The sequence below is a fragment of the Salvelinus alpinus genome, chromosome 8, assembly GCF_045679555.1.
Source record: "Salvelinus alpinus chromosome 8, SLU_Salpinus.1, whole genome shotgun sequence".
Lineage (NCBI taxonomy): Eukaryota > Metazoa > Chordata > Actinopteri > Salmoniformes > Salmonidae > Salvelinus > Salvelinus alpinus.
In genome coordinates this window covers 11,859,013-11,879,300 of record NC_092093.1, presented here as the reverse complement: position 1 = coordinate 11,879,300, position 20,288 = coordinate 11,859,013, and the positions used below count along the sequence as shown (strand labels likewise).

Here is a 20,288-nt window from a genome sequence, read left to right as displayed (position 1 = left end):
TGGTCCTGGTTAAGGCACATCAAATGGAAAAACAAAGTCGGCTTCTCTCCCTGGCTGTCTAGCTGGAACCCTGAGAGAGATACCGAGGGCATCCTTCACTGATCAGGTTCTTGTGAAAACATTACATTTGGTAAAAACACAGGCCTGTCAAAGTTCGCTAATGTGTTCCCTGTTGTGTTTTTGAAATGTAGTGGATGAGTAGAGGCCTAGTGGGAGTTGTGGGAAGTCAACCACACAGAGAAACAGAACATTGTACATTAATCGTTTTGCTACTTTACATTTTGTTCTGAACTGTTGAGAAGAGCTACAAGTCAGAATTTCACAGTACCTTTACACCCGCTGTATTCTGTTCATGTGACATACACTTTGATTTGACATCTGAATGTGTGTAAACTGGACTGAATAAGGACACCTTCAAACGAGCCAGACAATCAATGCAATTGTCTTTATATTCCTCGTTGTATTTGTCACGACATATTTCCACTGCAATACAATAAAAATATCAAAGGATATACAGACACTTAATATAGTCAATGTTGGAGTGGTCCTGTCATGTGACGTCACCGTGGCACCAGTTTCTCCATCCGTAGTAGAGTTGCAACATTCCTGAAACTTAACCAACATGTCTTTTTTTCAGGAATCGGTTGAAGAATTCCGGTCGGATGATTCCTTTCGCAGCATATTCCCTGCTGATTCCAGAAATTCACAGGATTTCAGAGAAACCTGGGAAAGTTGTCAGATTTTTTTTTGCAACCCTAGACCGTAATAGTGCACCATGTAGGTTTTAGAAGAGTCAAAGTTGGAGCAGACTTTTAAAAAACGGACAATAAATACTGTACAATGCGGTAGTAACACTAGTTTAGGAAATCACAAAAGATCAACCATGCTTTTAAAACAGAAACTCACATGATAATACACTTTACAAATGAACAATGCAGCATTTCTGCCAAGTCATCCCTTCACAATTATAACATATAAACAAACGGCGACATGGGTAAATATGCTGACGCACCATCGTTTGTGGTTTTTATACATTAAATAAAATGCCTTCCTTAAACGTGTCATTTCAAAACTAGATTTCCTGATAGAGGTTTGGAGCGTAAACATTTAGACTAAGAGTCCCCTCTATAATGAAGCCTTTGCCAATACAACACAGCAACGCAAACAGCTATTTAAATGTAATTACATTAATTGAAAGAATACATTTCTTGCCAAATAACACACAAAGAGGATAATTTCATAATTTTAAGTGTATTAATCCACTATCCATTTTCCTCTGCAGTTTACATTTCCCTAACAGGTACCATTATGTGAATGAGCATTCTGAACCACTGGATCCCGATACTTCTCCACTGTTGAGGTACATGTAAAAATGTACTATATTCTCTAACAACTTGAGTTCCCCTGAGAACTGTAGAAACATCCATGATTGAAGGTTATCAAGCTGTCATTGTTGAGACTCTGGACCATAAGCTCAGTCCAGACCAGATCACTCCACCTTGTAGGTTCTAAGAACATCTGTTTTGCATGTTATCATGAATTACCATGAATTACCATGAATTGCTGGAGGTTGTTGTTCTTGTTTGTCAAGATCTTTAGACCCAATTCTCTCCTCAGCCATAAATATATATTTTAAAGAAGAATGGCTCAAATTCATGCACGTTAGTGCAACCACATGTAGATTCCTCGCCAGTCCCTATCACATCTGAAGTATCTTCTCTTAGCAGCATCGTTAAGACTTTTCAATTGGCCAAGACATGTTCCGTCTCACCATTCCCTTCTTCAAAATAAGACTTACCACAGTATCAAACATCTCACATAGCAAAATCATATAAGGAAGTACGTTATTGCTTAGTTATGTTGCTCTGTTCAGCTGTGTTGGGATTTGTTACTCGAAAAAGTTACTAGTTAACAAAATTAACACGTTCTGTTACAATATTACTTTGTGTTGAAAGTAACGCGTTATATTAGTAGTTATATTACTTTGCTTTACCTTCATTAAAAAAATCTCAATCTCACAATTTTTTTGACTTTCGGAGGGAGAAAGGCGAGCCGCTCACGCTCTACCCAAAGATAGGCTACTTACTAACTCAGGTTGGAGCTGCTTTCTGAGCTAGTCTAAAGGTGCTGTGTTATCATATGGGCTACTTAATTAGCCATGTAGACTGTCAGCCAAACATCTCTACAGAGGTCCTATCTTTTCATTGAACATCTTTCTCTCGAGCCACCAGTTATGGTTATAGAGCGCGAGTAGGCTACACGGACCCATAACTAAGTATAGAGGACACATCTGCCAGTAGATGGGAAAAAAGCCACTCTAAGGGCGTTTCTATGGACAGCAGCTGTCATGACATTTCTACAAACAGGCTTTCTCCGCTGCTCGACAACTAAATGAGGAAACAAGTGGAGATCGGATCATGGAAACACGCGGCCGGTAGAGATATGATTCTGAAAGTAACACACGCGTTGTTTGACAAAGTAAATGTAATAATACACTATATATATATACAACAGTATGTGGACACCCCTTCAAATGAGTGGATTTGGTTATTGCAGCACCACCCGTTACTGACAGGTGTATAAAATCTCCATAGACAAATATTGGCAGTAGAATGGCGTTACTGAAGAGCTCAGTGACTTTCAACGTGGGACCATCAAAGGATGCCATCTTTCCAACAAGTCAGTTCATCAAATTTCGTCCCTGCTAGAGCTGCCCCGGTGTCCTGCTAGAGCTGCCCCGGTGTCCTGCTAGAGCTGCCCCGGTCAACTGTAAGTGCTGTTATTGTGAAGTGGAAACGTCTAGGAGCAACAACGGCTCAGCCGCAAAGTGAAAGCTCGCAGACGGGACCACCAAGTGCTGAAGCGCACAGCACGTATAAATTGTCTGTCCTCGGTTGCAACATTCACTACCGAGTTCCAAACTGCCTCTGGAAGCAACGTCAGCACAATAACTGTTTGTCGGGAGCTACATTAAATGCGTTTCCATGGCCGAACAACCGCACACAAGCCTAAAATCACCATGCACAAGGCCAAGCGTGGGCTGGAGTGGTGTAAAGCTCGCTGCCATTGATCTCTGGAGCATTGGAAACACATTCTCTGGAGTATTGAATCACGGTTCACCATCTGGCAGTCTGACAGACTGCCCCAATGCATAGTGCCAACTGTAAAGTTTGGTGGAGGAGGAATAATGGTCTGTGGCTGTTTTTCATGGTTCAGGCTAGGCCCCTTAGTTCCAGTGAAGGGACCTCGGTGTTACTCTGGACCCTGATCTCTCTTTTGATGAACATATCAAGACTGTTTCAAGGACAGCTTTTTTCCATCTACGTAACATTGCAAAAATCAGAAACTTTCTGTCCAAAAATGATGCAGAAAAATTAATCCATTCTTTTGTCACTTCTAGGTTAGACTACTACAATGCTCTACTTTCCGGCTACCCGGATAAAGCACTAAATAAACTTCAGTTAGTGCTAAACACAGCTGCTAGAATCTTGACTAGAACCAAAACATTTGATCATATTACTCCAGTGCTAGCCTCTCTACTCTGTTAAGGCAAGGGCTGATTTCAATGTTTTGCTGCTAACCTGCAAAGCATTACATGGGCTTGCTCCTACCTATCTTTCCGATTTGGTCCTGCCGTACATATCTACACGTACGCTACGGTCACAAGACGCAGGCCTCCTAACTGTCCCTAGAATTTCTAAGCAAACAGCTGGAGGCAGGGCTTTCTCCTATAGAGCTCCATTTTTATGGAATGGTCTGCCTATCCATGTGAGAGACGCAGACTCGGTCTCAACCTTTAAGTCTTTATTGACGACTCATCTCTTCAGTAGGTCCTATGATTGAGTGTAGTCTGGCCCAGGAGTGTGAAGGTGAATGGAAAGGCACTGGAGCAACGAACCGCCCTTGCTGTCTCTGCCTGGCCGGTTCCCCTCTCTCCACTGGGATTCTCTGCCTCTAACGCTATTACAGGGACTGAGTCACTGGCTTACTGGTGCTCTTCCATGCTGTTCCTAGAAGGGGTGCGTCACTTGAGTGGGTTGAGTCACTGATGTGATCTTCCTGTCTGGGTTGGCGCCCCCCCTTGGGTTGTGCCGTGGGGGAGATCTTGGTGGGCTATACTCGGCCTTGTCTCAGGATGGTAAGTTGGTGGTTGAAGATATCCCTCTAGTGGTGTGGGGGCTGTGCTTTGGCAAAGTGGGTGGGGTTATATCCTTACTGTTTGGCCCTGTCCAGGGGTATCGTCGGACGTGGCCACATTGTCTCCCGACCCCTCCTGTCTCAGCCTCCAGTATTTATGCTACAGTAGTTATGTGTCGGGGGGCTGGGGTCAGTCTGTTATATCTGGAGTATTTCTCCTGTCTTATCCGGTGTCCTGTGTGAAATTTAAGTATGCTTTCTCTAATTCTTTCTTTCTCTCTCTCAGAGGACCTGAGCCCTAGGACCATGCCTCAGGACTACCTGGCCTGATGACTCCTTGCTGTCCCCAGTCCACCTGGCCGTGCTGCTGCTCCAGTTTCAACAGTTCTGCCTGCGGCTATGGAACCCTGACCTGTTCACCGAACGTGCTACCTGTCCCAGACCTGCTGTTTTCAACTCTCTAGAGACAGCAGGAGCGGTAGAGATACTCTGAATGATCGGCTATGAAAAGCTAACTGACATTTACTCCTGAGGTGCTGACCTGTTGCACCCTCTACAACCACTGTGATTATTATTATTTGACCCTGCTGGTCATCTATGAACATTTGAACATCTTGGCCATGTTCTGTTATAATCTCCACCCGGCACAGCCAGAAGAGGACTGGCCACCCCTCATAGCCTGTTTCGTCTCTAGGTTTCTTCCTAGGTTCTGGCCTTTCTAGGGAGTTTTTCCTAGCCACCGTGCTTCTAAATCAAATCAAATGTATTTATATAGCCCTTCTTACATCAGCTGATATATCAAAAGTGCTGTAAAGAAACCCAGCCTAAAACCCCAAACAGCAAGCAATGCAGGTGTAGAAGCACGGTGGCTAGGAAAAACTCCCTAGAGAGGCCAAAACCTAGGAAGAAACCTAGAGACGAACCAGGATATGAGGGGTGGCCAGTCCTCTTGTTCTACACCTGCATTGCTTGCTGTTTGGGGTTTTAGGCTGGTTTCTGTACAGCACTTTGAGATATCAGCTAATGTAAGAAGGGCTTTATAAATAAATTTGATTTGATTTGAAATCTTAACGCTACAGCATACAATGACATTCTAGACGATTCTGTCTAAGGCCCAATTCTGGGGAAGGCCCTTTCCTGTTTCAGCATTACAATGCCCCCATGCACAAAACGAGGTTCATACAGAAATGGTTTGTTGAGATAGGTTTGGAAGAACTTGACTGGCCTGCACAGAGCCCTGACGTTAACCCCATTGAACACCTTTGGGATGAATTGGAACGCCAACTGCGAGCCAGGCCTAATCGCCCAACATCACACATACTTTTGGTCATGTCATGTATTACCCAATTTGAAAAAAGTACCGTGTTACTTTACTCCATTACTCATAAAAGTAATCTGATTATATAACATGTTACTTTTGTAATGCGTTACCCCCAACACTGATGGTCAGTCACACAGACAGAGCTCCTACAACACCAACAGGCTAGATGACAACGTTATGCTTACATGCACACAGGAGTGTAGACAGACACCGAGACACAGAGAGAGCTGGGAATCATGCTTGATGCGAAACACATCGGCAGGACTGCATCTCTTTTTTTTGTTCAGTTCAATGAAGTTCAATTCTGTTCTGTTGGGCCTGGTCGCATGATGTTTAATGTGCAAAATCCTAACTTGAGATTAACTTGCACCTTAAACTTCACAATCCCCAAACTCCCTATGGACTTTAATGCAAAACTTTCTTTTCTCAAGTCAGGATTGTACCCCACTGTTCTGGCACATTCTGGGTAATGTAGTTTTGCATGCGTTCTCAGTACTCCCGGGCCTCCTCCAGCTCGTTCATGAACACGTCCTGATGGGGGTTCTCCGGGCAGACCAGGCCGTTGTTGGGCGGTCGCAGCGCGTGGAAGTGGCTCCAGTCCCCTTTACACAGGATCCAGGGCAGCACGTCCACCTTGAAGTGGAGCTCCGGTGAGAACTCCGTGCTGATCAGGTTGGGCGTTCCCGCACCCTTCCCCCGCGTGATCAGACGGCCACGGTTGTCGTAGCAACAGTGCTGGGCGGCGAGCGTGGCGACGTCGCCGGAGAGGGCCGAGCGGATGCAAGTCCTCGCCGAGGGTTTGTAGATGTCCAGGCGTTCTTTAGGGCCACTGGCGTCACGCCAACGGAACGTCCGGTCGTGTCCCTCGTCGAAGACGCTGACCACGGTGTAGGCAGTGGCCGAGGGGTAAGTGCAGGGGCAGCTGGGTAGTTCTGACAGGACCTGGTTGAGGTATCTCTGGAGGAAGTTGCTCTTACAGTTCAGCCACTTCTCACAGGTGTCCACGTCTAAAGGGAGAGCAGAGGGAGACCACTGTGTCAATTACCATCTAATTACATAGTTATTTCTGCTCTGTTCTGTCTGGCCTGTTCTGTCCTACTCTGTTCTGTTAGCCCTGTTCTGTTCTGCCCTGTCCTACTCTGTTCTGCTCTGTTCTGTTCTGCCCTGCTCTGTTCTGCCCTGCTCTGTTCTGCCTGTTCTGCCCTGCTCTGTTCTGCCCTGCTCTGTTCTGCTCTGTTCTGTTCTGCTCTGTTGTGCCCTGCTCTGTTCTGCTCTGTTCTGTTCTGCTCTGTTGTGCCCTGCTCTGTTCTGCTATGTTCTGCCCTGCTCTGTTCTGCCCTGCTCTGTTCTGCTCTGCTCTGCTCTGCTCTGCTCTGCCCTGCTCTGTTCTGACCTGCTCTGTTCTGACCTGCTTTTTTTCTGCTCTGTTCTATTATGTTCTGCTCTGTTCTGCCCTGCCCTGTTCTGCCCTTCCCTGCCCTGTTCTGTTCTGCCCTGCTCTGTTATGTTCTGTTATATATATTTTTTCCCAGGTGTAAATCGAAAAAGGGTATTCAACGTACCTGTGCCAAAAGGTTCAGTGCCGTTCTCCATCTGGAAGGGGAAAGGCTCAGCCACAGTGTTGACATGGTCGGGACAAGGCTCCATGTCACATTTGGAGGCCTCTGTCAGGGTGCAGGAGTAACCACAGGACCGTGTCCTTTTCCTCTCTCCATGACCACAGGTGACAGAGCACGGGGACCAGGCGCTCCACTCCTCCGTCTCCTCCTTCTCTGTGGGGGGACAAAACAAATCTCATGATATTAAATGATAATGCATTTAGATGTATAGTGTTTCTCCTATTTAAGCTGTTTTACATTTTATGGAGGTAACACACACACACACTTCTCCCCCATCACATGATTACTCGCTAATCAGTAAGAGTTGAATTTCTCTCCCAGCCGTGGGATTTCCTAGCTAGGCTACATCCTAACTGTGTAGAACTCCAATTAGAAGCATTTGGCTGGTTCCCCACCTGTGCTTAACGAGCTATCAAGGAAAAGGAAAACAACTTGAAAGGGTTAATTAGTGGTACTACTTAGGTCGTTTTTGGGGGGAATCTGTACTTTACTATTTATATTTTTGATTACTTTTACTTCACTACATTCTGAAAGAAAATAATGTACTTTTTACTCCATACATTTTCCCTGACAGCCAAAAGTACTCGTTACATTATGAATGCTTAACAGGACAGCAAAATGGTCTAATTCACGGACTTATCAAGAGAACATCCCTGCTCATCCCTTCTGCCTCTGATCTGGAGGACTCACTAAACACAAATACTTAATTTGTGAATTATGTCAGTGTGCCCCTGGCTATCCGTAAATGTAAAAAACAAGAAAATTGTGCAGTCTAGTTTGACTAATATAAGGAGTTTGAAATGTTCTATACTTTTACTTTTGATACTTAAGTATATTTTTGAAATTCCATTTACTTTGATACTTAAGTATATTTAAAATCAAATACTTTAAGACTTTTAAGTAGTATTTTACTGGGTGACTTTTACTTGAGTCATTTTCTGTTAAGGTATCTTTACTTTTACTCAAGTATGACAATTGGGTACTTTTTCCACCACTGTAGTAAAACAGTGCTGCTGAGAAACAAAGCTAGATTTGGTTTAGATGCATTTACTGCACTGACGTATGAGCCAGAAGCTAGACTGTAGACATTACAAGGATAAGTAAATAACCTCTTAAAACTCCTTTATCTAATCCCTTAACATCCACATTACTAAAAGTGTAAAGTGAATTTACAGGAAATTCTATTTTATAATTGTTTCCATGACAGCAAAATCCAAATCCATAACAAGGCTTTTCTATGTACAGTTGAATGCTCCTCTGGTCTAACCTTCAGCCTATCTGCCTTCTAAAACGTTTGAGTCTGGTGTTTAATGATACTGAAAACATGTCCGCCTTCGATTACCGACGAGATGAGGTGGGTGCAGAAATTGCAGCTTTGTTCGGCGGCGCAGCCGTGTCCCTTGTGGCACAGCCAGCTCACCATACGGCCAGAACACAGGAATAGACTCTTCTCAGGAGCATTTAAATTACAGAAGGGAAGCCCCAGCGTTACGCTAGTCTGACTGACATACTTTATGTTCACTAAAAGCCTTCAGATCTGATCACTTCATAAACATTGTTGCCCTGTTCCTAGATCACATGCACCTCATTTAGACGTTCAATGTTGATGAATGTATACATACTGTATGCACACATGCTTATTTACATTACAATCTATGAAGCTGCAGCCCTTCTCTCTCTTGAATAAAGCTGCCTGGTTCTGCTGTGGTCTACAGGGATGAATAAAGCTGCCTGGCTCTGCTGTGGTCTACCGGGATGAATAAAGCTGCCTGGTTCTGCTGTGGTGTACAGGGATGAATAAAGCTGCCTGGCTCTGCAGTGGTCTACAGGGCTGAATAAAGCTGCCTGGCTCTGCAGTGGTCTACAGGGATGAATAAAGCTGCCTGGCTCTGCAGTGGTCTACAGGGATGAATAAAGCTGCCTGGTTCTGCTGTGGTCTACAGGGCTGAATAAAGCTGCCTGGCTCTGCTGTGGTCTACAGGGCTGAATAAAGCTGCCTGGCTCTGCTGTGGTCTACAGGGATGAATAAAGCTGCCTGGCTCTGCTGTGGTCTACAGGGCTGAATAAAGCTGCCTGGTTCTGCTGTGGTCTACAGGGATGAATAAAGCTGCCTGGCTCTGCTGTGGTCTACAGGGATGAATAAAGCTGCCTGGTTCTGCTGTGGTGTACAGGGATGAATAAAGCTGCCTGGCTCTGCTGTGGTGTACAGGGATGAATAAAGCTGCCTGGCTCTGCAGTGGTCTACAGGGCTGAATAAAGCTGCCTGGCTCTGCAGTGGTCTACAGGGATGAATAAAGCTGCCTGGCTCTGCAGTGGTCTACAGGGATGAATAAAGCTGCCTGGCTCTGCTGTGGTCTACAGGGATGAATAAAGCTGCCTGGCTCTGCTGTGGTCTACAGGGATGAATAAAGCTGCCTGCCTGTGCAGCCAGAAGGCACTATGCTCTTTTCCCATCATGCACAGGGAGAAAACGGACTCAGAACTAAGAGAAACAAAAAACAATAGAGGCGTAAATGTTATCCACGTCCCTGAAAGCCCCCGAATTCTTGAACAGGCTCAAAAGGCCTTGCCGCCTAGGGCCCAGGGCAGAGGGCCGAGTCGGGGTCTGGGGGGCCCAGAGGGGGATGAAAGACCCAGCCGAATGGCCCCTGTCATCCCCTGTTCCCAATCTGCCCTCTAATTATACACAAGCAGTGGGCTGTTTTGTCCATCCGGGGGAACAGGCTCATGCTGCCATTAGCGAGCGCATCAGGCCCATCTTCAAAAGACAGCAGGCCTCCACAGCGAGCTGCAAGTTGGGATCCAGCGTCCACTTCAAAGGCTGGAGCTCCACAATGGCCTGACGGTCGAGTGCTCGCAGAGCATAGCTCTCTCGCTCGCTCAGTCAGTACAGCCCTGCCACCCTGCCACAGTCCTCAGTCAGTACAGCCCTGCCACCCTGCCACAGTCCTCAGTCAGTACAGCCCTGCCACAGTCAGTACAGCCCTGCCACCCTGCCACAGTCAGTACAGCCCTGCCACCCTGCCACAGTCCTCAGTCAGTACAGCCCTGCCACCCTGCCACAGTCCTCAGTCAGTACAGCCCTGCCACCCTGCCACCCTGCCACAGTCCTCAGTCAGTACAGCCCTGCCACCCTGCCACAGTCCTCAGTCAGTACAGCCCTGCCACCCTGCCACAGTCCTCAGTCAGTACAGCCCTGCCACCCTGCCACAGTCCTCAGTCAGTACAGCCCTGCCACCCTGCCACAGTCCTCAGTCAGTACAGCCCTGCCACCCTGCCACAGTCCTCAGTCAGTACAGCCCCCGCCACCCTGCTGCAGTCCTCATCCCCTTCTCTGTCTCTTTCTCTTTCTTTCTGTCTATCGACCTTTTTGCTAACGAATCACTTATTGACATTTTTCTTAATCCTGTGAATCTTTCTTTCTCTTTGTTTCTCACTATTTCAAAACAATAAAATTCTCAACTTTTGTAGGCCATTTTATAATGATCCACTACTCTGAGGCATGCAAAAGTGGCTCAGAGATCACTGTTCTTTTCCATTTTTTTTACGACTTTGTCCTGCTATACAGACACTGTGCCACTTAGCGAACAAAAGAAAGTCTCACCATAGTAGCTCTGTGTGGCGTCCCAACCCTCGTTCCAGCGACTGTCCCAGTCATCTCCCACTCCGCTAGGGAGGGGCTCTTCGCTACCATACTCCAACAGGTAATCTTCCTCGACTTCCTCTTCCTCTCCAGTCTCCTCCGGCCCTGAGCGGCCCGTCCCATCCTCGCTGGAGTCAGCGTCTGTGTATCCCCAGAACAGAGGCCAGAACAGCTTCTTACCCCCCAGCCAGCCTACAGAGGACGGGGGGGACGGGGGGATCCAGTCCTTTATCAGATCCATCTCTACGTCCATGTTAGGGTCGTCCACCACCTCAATGGTCACCTGGGAGGGAGGAAAGGAGAGTGATCATTTAGAGAACCATTGTGGAAGCTTGATATTGATATTGATTTCGTGGACATGCTAAGATAGCTACAACTAGTCCTTATATGGTCACAAAGTCTGCCAAAACTAAAAAGTTGAACTCTTACTTCACAAAAATACATACTTTTAATAGGAGGATGCACACAAAACTTAACATCTAAATGTTACTGGAAAGCCACAATGTAAGCAAGAGAGGTTTACCAAATTGACTGACGGCACATAAAACATACCTTTCAGAAGTATCAAGGGATTTACATGCCTAATTTCTAGCTCTGACTTAACCAGTCAGACATGAGATGAGCTGTGAGCACTCAGTCAGAAGATCCCACGCTTAACTACATCTCTTTACACTGGTAGGCCACTACTGTATGACTCAACCCTGTACGTTAGCTCACTCCCATAGTAGTTGTCAGCACCAGGCAACATGGAGAGACCATGAGAGGGTAGAGCCAGTCTGCATGGGGGTAGAGCCAGTCTGCATGGGGGTAGAGCCAGCCTGCATGGGGGTAGAGCCAGCCTGCATGGGGGTAGAGCCAGCCTGCATGGGGGTAGAGCCAGTCTGCATAGGGGTAGAGCCAGCCTGCATGGGGGTAGAGCCAGCCTGCATGGGGGTAGAGCCAGCCTGCATGGGGGTAGAGCCAGCCTGCATGGGGGTAGAGCCAGCCTGCATGGGGGTAGAGCCAGCCTGCATGGGGGTAGAGCCAGCCTGCATGGGGGTAGAGCCAGTCTGCATGTAGGTAGAGCCAGTCTGCATGGGGGTAGAGCCAGTCTGCATGGGGGTAGAGGCAGTCTGCATAGGGGTAGAGCCAGCTTGCATGGGGGTAGAGCCAGCCTGCATGGGGGTAGAGCCAGCCTGCATGGGGGTAGAGCCAGCCTGCATGGGGGTAGAGCCAGCCTGCATGGGGGTAGAGCCAGCCTGCATGGGGGTAGAGCCAGTCTGCATGGAGGTAGAGCCAGTCTGCATGGGGGTAGAGCCAGTCTGCATGGGGGTAGAGCCAGCCTGCATGGGGGTAGAGCCAGCCTGCATGGGGGTAGAGCCAGTCTGCATGGGGGTAGAGCCAGCCTGCATGGGGGTAGAGCCAGCCTGCATGGGGATAGAGCCAGCCTGCATGGGGGTAGAGCCAGCCTGCATGGGGGTAGAGCCAGCCTGCATGGGGGTAGAGCCAGCCTGCATGGGGGTAGAGCCAGCCTGCATGGGGGTAGAGCCAGCCTGCATGGGGGTAGAGCCAGCCTGCATGGGGGTAGAGCCAGCCTGCATGGGGGTAGAGCCAGCCTGCATGGGGGTAGAGCCAGCCTGCATGGGGATAGAGCCAGCCTGCATGGGGGTAGAGCCAGCCTGCATGGGGTCATTACATCCAGCTAACCACATCCTGAAGTGAACTGCCCTGAGTCGACCAGTAGATGGAACTAACTACTGTGGGATTGAGATGCGTTCAACGAAAGGACATGCTGAAGACATTGAGGCTAATCGCTGGCGGAACCACAGGAAATGACATGCTGAAGACATTGAGGCTAATCGCTGGCGGAATCACAGGAAATGACATGCTGAAGACATTGAGGCTAATCACTGGCGGAATCACAGGAAATGATATGCTGAAGACATTGAGGCTAATCGCTGGCGGAACCACAGGAAATGACATGCTGAAGACATTGAGACTAATTGCTGGCGGAATCACAGGAAATGACATGCTGAAGACATTGAGGCTAATCACTGGCGGAATCACAGGAAATGATATGCTGAAGACATTGAGGCTAATCGCTGGCGGAACCACAGGAAATGATATGCTGAAGACATTGAGGCTAATCGCTGGCGGAACCACAGGAAATGACATGCTGAAGACATTGAGGCTAATCGCTGGCGGAATCACAGGAAATGGAAGAAGTGAAGGTGAGGACTGGAACTATTTATTCAATGTGAAACTAGCTACCGTCTTGTTCTGCTGAATTGCCACTCATGCCAAGTAGAAACACCTCACCACAGAATGGAATGAACATAAAGGATCTCTATAATCGCTGCTCTTCCCTGCTTTACCAGGGTGCAATGCATTGTTGGTAGAGCATTTTTTTTTTTTTTACCTTAGTTTTTACCTAGTTTTTATTGAACTAGGCAAGCCAGTTAAGAACACATTCTTGTTTACAATGATGGCCTACACCGGCCAAACCCGGACGACGCTGGGCCAATTGTGTGCCGCCCTATGGGATTCCCAATCACAGCCGGTTGTGATACAGCCTGGATTCGAACCAGGGTGTCTGTAATGACACCTCTAGCGCTTCCAACACCAGGATTGTGTGTTTGATTCCCGGGACCAACCATATGTAAAATGTATGCATGCATGACTGTAAGTCGCTTTGGATAAAAGTGTCTGCTAAATGGAATATATTATGTATATATATTATGTATATTAGGCGAGTTTCCCCCGTACAAATGTAAATCGCTCTTGAGGGGCTAGAAAAGCATTATAAAAAATACTATCAATTATCGTCACCACACCTGGATGTTGGGGTTCTGCGAGCTGACGTCTGCGTTGGCCAGCTCAGGGAAGTTCTTCAGGTCCAGAACGAAGGGCTTGATCTCCTCCTTAGGCTCAGGCTGGGGCAGAACCCCTACGGAGCGGTGCTGCGAGTGGGACCACCTCCTCTTGTGGCGGTGCTCAGTGACAGGGGGAAGGAGGCTCTGGACCTGGTTCTGCTGCTCCAGGGCCTCCGGTCCATGATGGACCCCACTGATGGGCGGCTGAGCACGAGCCTGAGGAAAAAGATAGGACACCTCAATTAAGCATCATGATGAAACACAGTGGACTGGACCGCTCTGAAGACCTTGATGACATTAGTCATAAACAATACAGTGATTACTGGCTCGTTTAAGATACAAAGGTTACTTGCTTTAGCTATTTGCCCAGGAAAAGCATTTGCACCATGCTATGACTTAGTGACAGAGCTCCTAGAAACCATTGGGGCAACAAACCAGCAGACCAACCAACCAAACCCCGTCCATCCGTCTGCTTCTCATTTATTTCCCACAGCAGCCAGAGCCCTGGCATCCAGGCCTTTGACAAAGAGGAGCCTGTGCCAGATTCTCTAGTTTTAATGAGAGAGTTTCGGAGTCGTGGGACCCCTGGGATGGTGGGCAGGCTGGCCCTGTGTTTCAATCTGCAGTGTCCTGCCATGCCCTAGGGCAGCAGGTAGCCTAGCCGTTAAGTGTGTTGGGCCAGTAACCGAAAGGTCGCAAGGTCAAATCCCCAAGCCTTGTGAAAGGCACTTAATCCTAATTGCTACAGGAACTCACTCTGGATGAGAATGTCTGTTAATAACTAAAATGTAAACAATGTGCAGCTACACTCAACAGACAGAAGCCATAGGTCTCTCTAAGGTCCTCCTCCCTCTGTTTCTCCCTCTGTCTCTCCCTCTGTCTGCCTGTCTGTGACAAAGTGAACATTGTCTAGCTCTGACTTTGTTGATAGCTACTTTATTGAGGGAAAGTGTACTCACTATGACTGTGATACTGTATGTGGTTATCTCAACTAGCTATCTTAAGATGAATGCACTAGATTGTCAGTCGCTCTGAATAAGAGCGTCTGCTAAATGACTCAAATGTAAATGTCAACCATTCTTTAGATCAAGTTGCCGCTAAAAATGTATCTAAGGTCAGGTAAGGGTCTTCTATTACTCAAAGCTTTTAATTCAGCCAGTATCTACAGTGCTAATAAAGAGCCCAAACATCTGACAGGACTTCAGTAACTGAAGCAGTGCCAGTTTGCGGTTTGAAATGTAGTGCAGTTTAAACCAAAATCTGGAGCGGTGACAAAACAGCTGGTTATGGGCCCGAGAATAGACTACTTTTTCAGTGGCTGCAATTCTCCCATAAAACAGTTGGTCGGTCAGATCTGATCCATTTAGAGGTAACCCCTGTCAAACATTATTGTCTCTTTACTGAAGAGAGAAAGAGGAGGCTCCTGAAGACTTCTTCTGGGTCTTGTCAGGTCCCTCTGAGAATTAGGGGATGGTCATTACACGGTTCCAAACACATTAAGACTTGTCTTCCTTCTTTGTTCTATGTTTTGATTTAATTGGACCTGGTGTTCTGTACTTTGATTTAATTCGCCATGAATATCTATAATTTTGATTTAATTGGACCTGGTGATCTATATTTAAGCAATAAGGCCCGTGGAGGTGTGGTATTTGGCCAATATACCATGGCTAAGGGCTGTTCTTAAGCACGACACAAGTGACTATGCATAGATAATAACGTAGATAATAAAAGAGGGGGTGTGGGGGGAAGGGCAATGCAAATAGTCTGGGTAGCCATTTGATTAGATATTCAGGAGTCTTATGGCTTGGGGGTAGAAGCTGTTTAGAACCCTCTTGGACCTGGACTTGGCGCCCCAGTTCCGCTTACTGTGCGGTAGCAGAGAGAACAGTCTATGACACGGGTGGCTGGAGTCTTTGACATTTTTTGGGCCTTCCTCTGACACCGCCTGGTATTGAGGTCCTGGATGGCAGGAAGCTTGGCCCCAGTGATGTACTGGGCTGTACGCATTACCCTCTGTAGTGCCTTGCAGTCGGAGGCCGAGCAGTTGCCTAACCAGGCAGTGATGCAACCAGTCAGGATGCTCTCGATGGTGCAGCTGAAGAACCTTTTGAGGATCTGAGGACCCATGCAAAATCTTTTCAGTCTCCTGAGGGGGAATAGTTTTTGTCGTGCCCTTTTCACGACTGTCTTGGTGTGCTTGGACCATGTTAGTTTGTTGGTGTTGTGGACACCAAGGAACTTGAAGCTCTCAACCAGCTCCACTACAGCCCCGTCGATGAGAATTGGGGCGTGCTCGGTCCTCTTTTTCCTGTAGTCCACAATCATCTCCTTTGTCTTGATCACGTTGAGGGAGAGGTTGTTGTCCTGGCACCACATTGCCAGGTCTCTGTCATTGTCGGGGGTCAGGCATACCACAGGGAGTTCAGGAGGGGACTGAGCACGCACCCCTGAGGGAACCCCGTGTTGAGGATCAGCGTGGCGCATGTGTTGTTACCTACCCTTACCACCTGGGGGTGGCTCAGTCCCCTCCTGTACTCCCTGTTCACTCATGACTGCACGGCCAGGCACGACTCCAACACCATCATTAAGATTGCCGATGACACAACAGTGGTAGGCCTGATCACCGACAATGGCGAGACTGCCTATAGGGAGTTCAGGATCGTGTTGCAGGGAGGTGTTTAGTCCCAGGGTCCTTAGCTTAGTGATGAGCTTTGAGGGAACTATGGTGTTGAACGCTGAGCTGTAGCTCAGTGAATAGCATTCTCACATACATGTTCCTTTTGTCCAGGTGGGAAAGGCCAGTGTGGAGTGCAATAGAGATTGCATCATCTGTGGATCTGTTAAGGCGGTGTGCAAATTTAGGTGGGTCTAGGGTTTCTGGGATAATGGTGTCGATGTGAGCCATGATCAGCCTTTCAAAGCACTTCATAACTACATACGTGAGTGCTACGGGTCGGTAGTCATTTAGGCAGGTTACCTTAGTGTACTTGGGCACAGGGACTATGGTGGTATGCTTGAAACATGTTGGTATTACAGACTCAGACAGGGAGAGGTTGAAAATGTCAGTGAAGACACTTGCCAGTTGGTCAGCGCATGCTCACAGTACACATCCTGGTAATCCGTCTGGCCCTGCGGCCTTGTCAATGTTGACCTGTTTAAAGGTCTTACTCACATCGGCTGCGGAGAGCGTGATCACACAGTCTTCCGGAACAGCTGGTGATCTCATGCATGTTTCAGTGTTATTTGCCTTGAAGCGAGTATAGAAGTAGTTTAGCTCGTCTGGTAGGCTCGTGTCACTGAGCAGCTCTAGGATGTGCTTCCCTTTGTAGTCTGTAATGGTTTGCAAGCTCTGCCACATCCGACACACGTAAGAGGAGAGGAACACAGGCAGGGCAGGGCAGAGAGGGCAGGACAGGGCAGGGCAGAGGGCAGGGCAGAGAGGGCAGGCAGGCGAGTGGTGTGACAGACAGGCAGGCAGGCAGGCCTGATTTATGTGTCCACAGATATCAAAGGCCTCCACACTTGGCCCTTTCCAAACCATTACAGAAGAACAATAAACTATGGGGCCCTTTGATCGCAAGCCTTGAAAGAGTGGAGGCAAGGAGAGGGAGGGAGAAGAAACAGATAGGTAGAGTGAACAGGTTTCAATATTTGTGAACCAGGCCATGCACACTCCACATTCTACACCCCTCCTCAGCCCCCCCCCCCCCCCCCCCCCATGATAAGGGGAAAACCAATAACACAGATGGCCAAAGTAAACAATCAACCAGCCTGACCTCTGACCTTATTCCAGTGTGAGAGAGATCTGCTGAGGGTTCCTTTAACCCTGCTGAGTTAGGGTAAAGTTTGGGTTAGGGTTATGTAAGCCCTTGCTATTGTGCCTCTTGCTCCTCTAGTGTACAAACCAGCCCCTCCTCTACCTGGTTAAACTGGCATCTACCAGGTCACCAGGAAAGGTGCACAGTCACCATTGTGCCAAAGGGTCACTGGTGCCCAAAACGCACACTCATTACCACCACCAGAATCACAACATGCTATCTCACTCTTTCTATCCCCTCTTTCTCTATTTTGCTTTCTCTCTAACTCTCTCACTCTCCGTCTCTCTCCCTCACTGTTTTTCTTCTGTTTGACATCCAACTGAAATACATCATCAATCAGTTATAGGCTATGGGCATCAGGACATCAATAGGGCATCCATTGAAGGAGACCCAGAGGAGAGAATGTACAGAGGAACGACTTCATAGAGCTCTGGAATCTGTCTGTTTACACCTTTCCTTCATTCTTACATCTGATTCTGTTCATGGTGAACTTCAAGGCCCCTACACACACACCCATATATGTCCATGAGCCGCACAAACACCCACATGAGTTGCTCTTACAGATAGATGTGTGCTTCAAAGGGAATTCAGAAAGCCCATCTGTTATAGCTGCTGTAGACGAGGAGGCTGTCTGTGTAGTACTACGCTGCTCCGTGCAGCTCTGAAAGACCTTCTCTCGATGCCTAGATATCTTACTATACATGGAGAAACGGCGAACAGCCCTTTACCCCAAGGCCCTAGAGATTTCAGTGTAGCATAATGTTAGGCACAACATTGTCCGTTTGTGATTCTTTGATTTGATTTGTTAGAAGGTTAACTTTTGTAACTGAAGTTAATTACAATTCAGAATATGTCATACACTCCAGTAAGTTTCGCTGGCACGAGAACAGACCCTCTCTGTGGATAAATTAAAGTTAATTTCAATTTGAAGAGATAACTGACAACAAATAAGTTATTATATTAGGCTATAGCGTAAAATATTTAACTAATTTCATAGAGAATAATTTACATCAGCTCAATTCATATTCAAATCCTGTGACATTTGGAACGTATTATTTACCTAAAATCTAGAAGAAAATAGCTCAGAAAAAGGTTGCTTACCAACAAAAAAACACCGTTGTGGAGTTTGTGGTTGTGTTTGTTGGGAAAGCTCATCACCAACACAACGAAAAGTACTAAAACGATGATCATTATCGTTAGACATCTCCCTCCGACTAGAAACATTTTCTCCATTGAAGTGACAACTAAGACCAAGTTGCAGTATTTGCGGTACTCAATCTATCATACGTATTCTTTCACTACAATTATTTATTTTGCGAGATGAAATAAAAAGTTGATCTCATCGGCGGTTGTTCTTTTCCGAGCAAGTCACGTATTGAACCAGCCAGAGGAAAGTCGCCCATTCAACCAGCAGTACAGCTTCAGAGTCGTCTTCTTGATAGAGATGCGCTCTAATGTCCGATGGACAAATCCATATCCCGCTACCGCACTAGGACGCAACTGATTTCTCCTTTCGCTGTCTGCCTCCCTGTATTGCGCGTCTAGGCCAATGTGCGCTCTTCAATCTTCGCGTTAAAACCAGACCAACTTGGGCTATAGTGCCAAGGATGCATTGAGTGCCACGTGCAGACCACGCAGTCTCTCTGTCTGCACCGGTGAACGGTTTATTGAACTAGGTTAAAAGAGTTGGGTACATTTCGTTATGGTTTGGGTGGATGTTTTCTACCAATACAATCACATCTGGAGTTGAGGATAGCCTGTGTGCGTTTGATCTCGGATCCATTGTCCAACGGAGGTCCCTTAGCCACATGTTGTCCCGGAATGAATATGCTGCAGCTCTGATTCAGAAGGAAACCTGTTACCACTCTCTGACTTCATCTGTTCACAGCTTCTACACTGCTGTTTGGTAGAAAATGAATGCTCACGAATCAAGGGAGGGGGGGGTCTCTCTCAGGGATCCACTTTCCCAAATGGAGGAGATTGAAGAGCCATTTTGGAGATGTGATCTCCACACAGAAATGACTGGTAAATTGGCATGGACATAAAGGGAGAGGAGACCGGTAGACTATTCCATGGATTAAAAGACAGCCAACACATTAGCCTATAAGGTGTCACAGGTCAATAAGAGATGTGTCAAGGTGTTGACAGAACAGGCTGACGCCTACATTCACACCATGTAAAGAGATGGTGTGTGAATGCAAACTTCATGACAGTGTAGGGTAGGCTATTGTGTACTCCACACAAAGGCCTATTTTTTTAAATATATGTTTGCTATTTGAATATACATTGAGTATACCAAACATTAAGAAACCCTTCCTAGTATTGAGTTTCACACCCACACACACACACACACACAGTTGGATGTCCTTTAGATGGTAGACAAATCTTGATACACACGGGAAACTGTTGAGCGTGAAAAACCCAGCAGCGTTGCAGTTCTTGACAGATTCAAACCGATGCGCCTGGCACCTACTACCATACCCTGTTCAAAGGCACTTCAATATTTTGTCTTGCCCATTCACCCTCTGAATGGCACAATTACACAATACATGTCTTCATTTTTTTATTTTTTTTATTTAACCTTTAACTAGGCAAGTCAGTTAAGAACACATTCTTAATTTCAATGACGGCCTAGTGGGTTAACTGCCTTGTTCAGGGGTAGAACGACAGATCTTTACCTTGTCAGCTCGGGGATTCAATCTAGCAACCTTTCAGTTACAGGTCCAACGCTCTAACCACTAGGCTACCTGCCGCCCCAAATTGTCTCAAGGCTTAAAAATTCTTCTTTATCCTGTCTCCTCCCCTTCATCTACACTGATTTGAAGTGGATTTAACAGGTGACATCAATAAGGGATCATAGCTTTCTCCTGGATTCACCTGGTCAGTCTTTGTCATGGA

At 47.0% G+C, this 20,288-nt stretch overlaps 1 protein-coding gene across 1 annotated transcript; it reads right to left on the bottom strand.

The window, feature by feature from the left end:
* Window positions 1–646: 646 nt before the first annotated feature.
* On the bottom strand, window positions 647–19,238 carry LOC139582550 (isthmin-2-like). The gene is made up of 5 exons (XM_071412644.1): window positions 18,492–19,238; window positions 13,534–13,788; window positions 10,682–11,003; window positions 7,021–7,230; window positions 647–6,465 (listed from the first exon to the last, which is right to left on the bottom strand). Exons 1-5 carry the CDS (start codon window positions 18,621–18,623, stop codon window positions 5,948–5,950), a joined length of 1,437 nt encoding a protein of 478 aa, XP_071268745.1. The 5' UTR covers window positions 18,624–19,238; the 3' UTR covers window positions 647–5,947.
* Window positions 19,239–20,288: the final 1,050 nt, after the last annotated feature.

Excerpts from the sequence above, each read along its gene's own strand:
- LOC139582550 (XM_071412644.1), bottom strand. The coding sequence starts at position 18,623 with ATGGAGAAAATGTTTCTAGTCGGAGGGAGATGTCTAACGATAATGATC. Across the intron at positions 13,789-18,491 it reads ACAACGGTGTTTTTTTGTTG|GCTCGTGCTCAGCCGCCCAT; the intron begins GTAAGCAACCTT and ends CTTTTTCCTCAG. Across the intron at positions 11,004-13,533 it reads CGCAGAACCCCAACATCCAG|GTGACCATTGAGGTGGTGGA; the intron begins GTGTGGTGACGA and ends CCTCCCTCCCAG.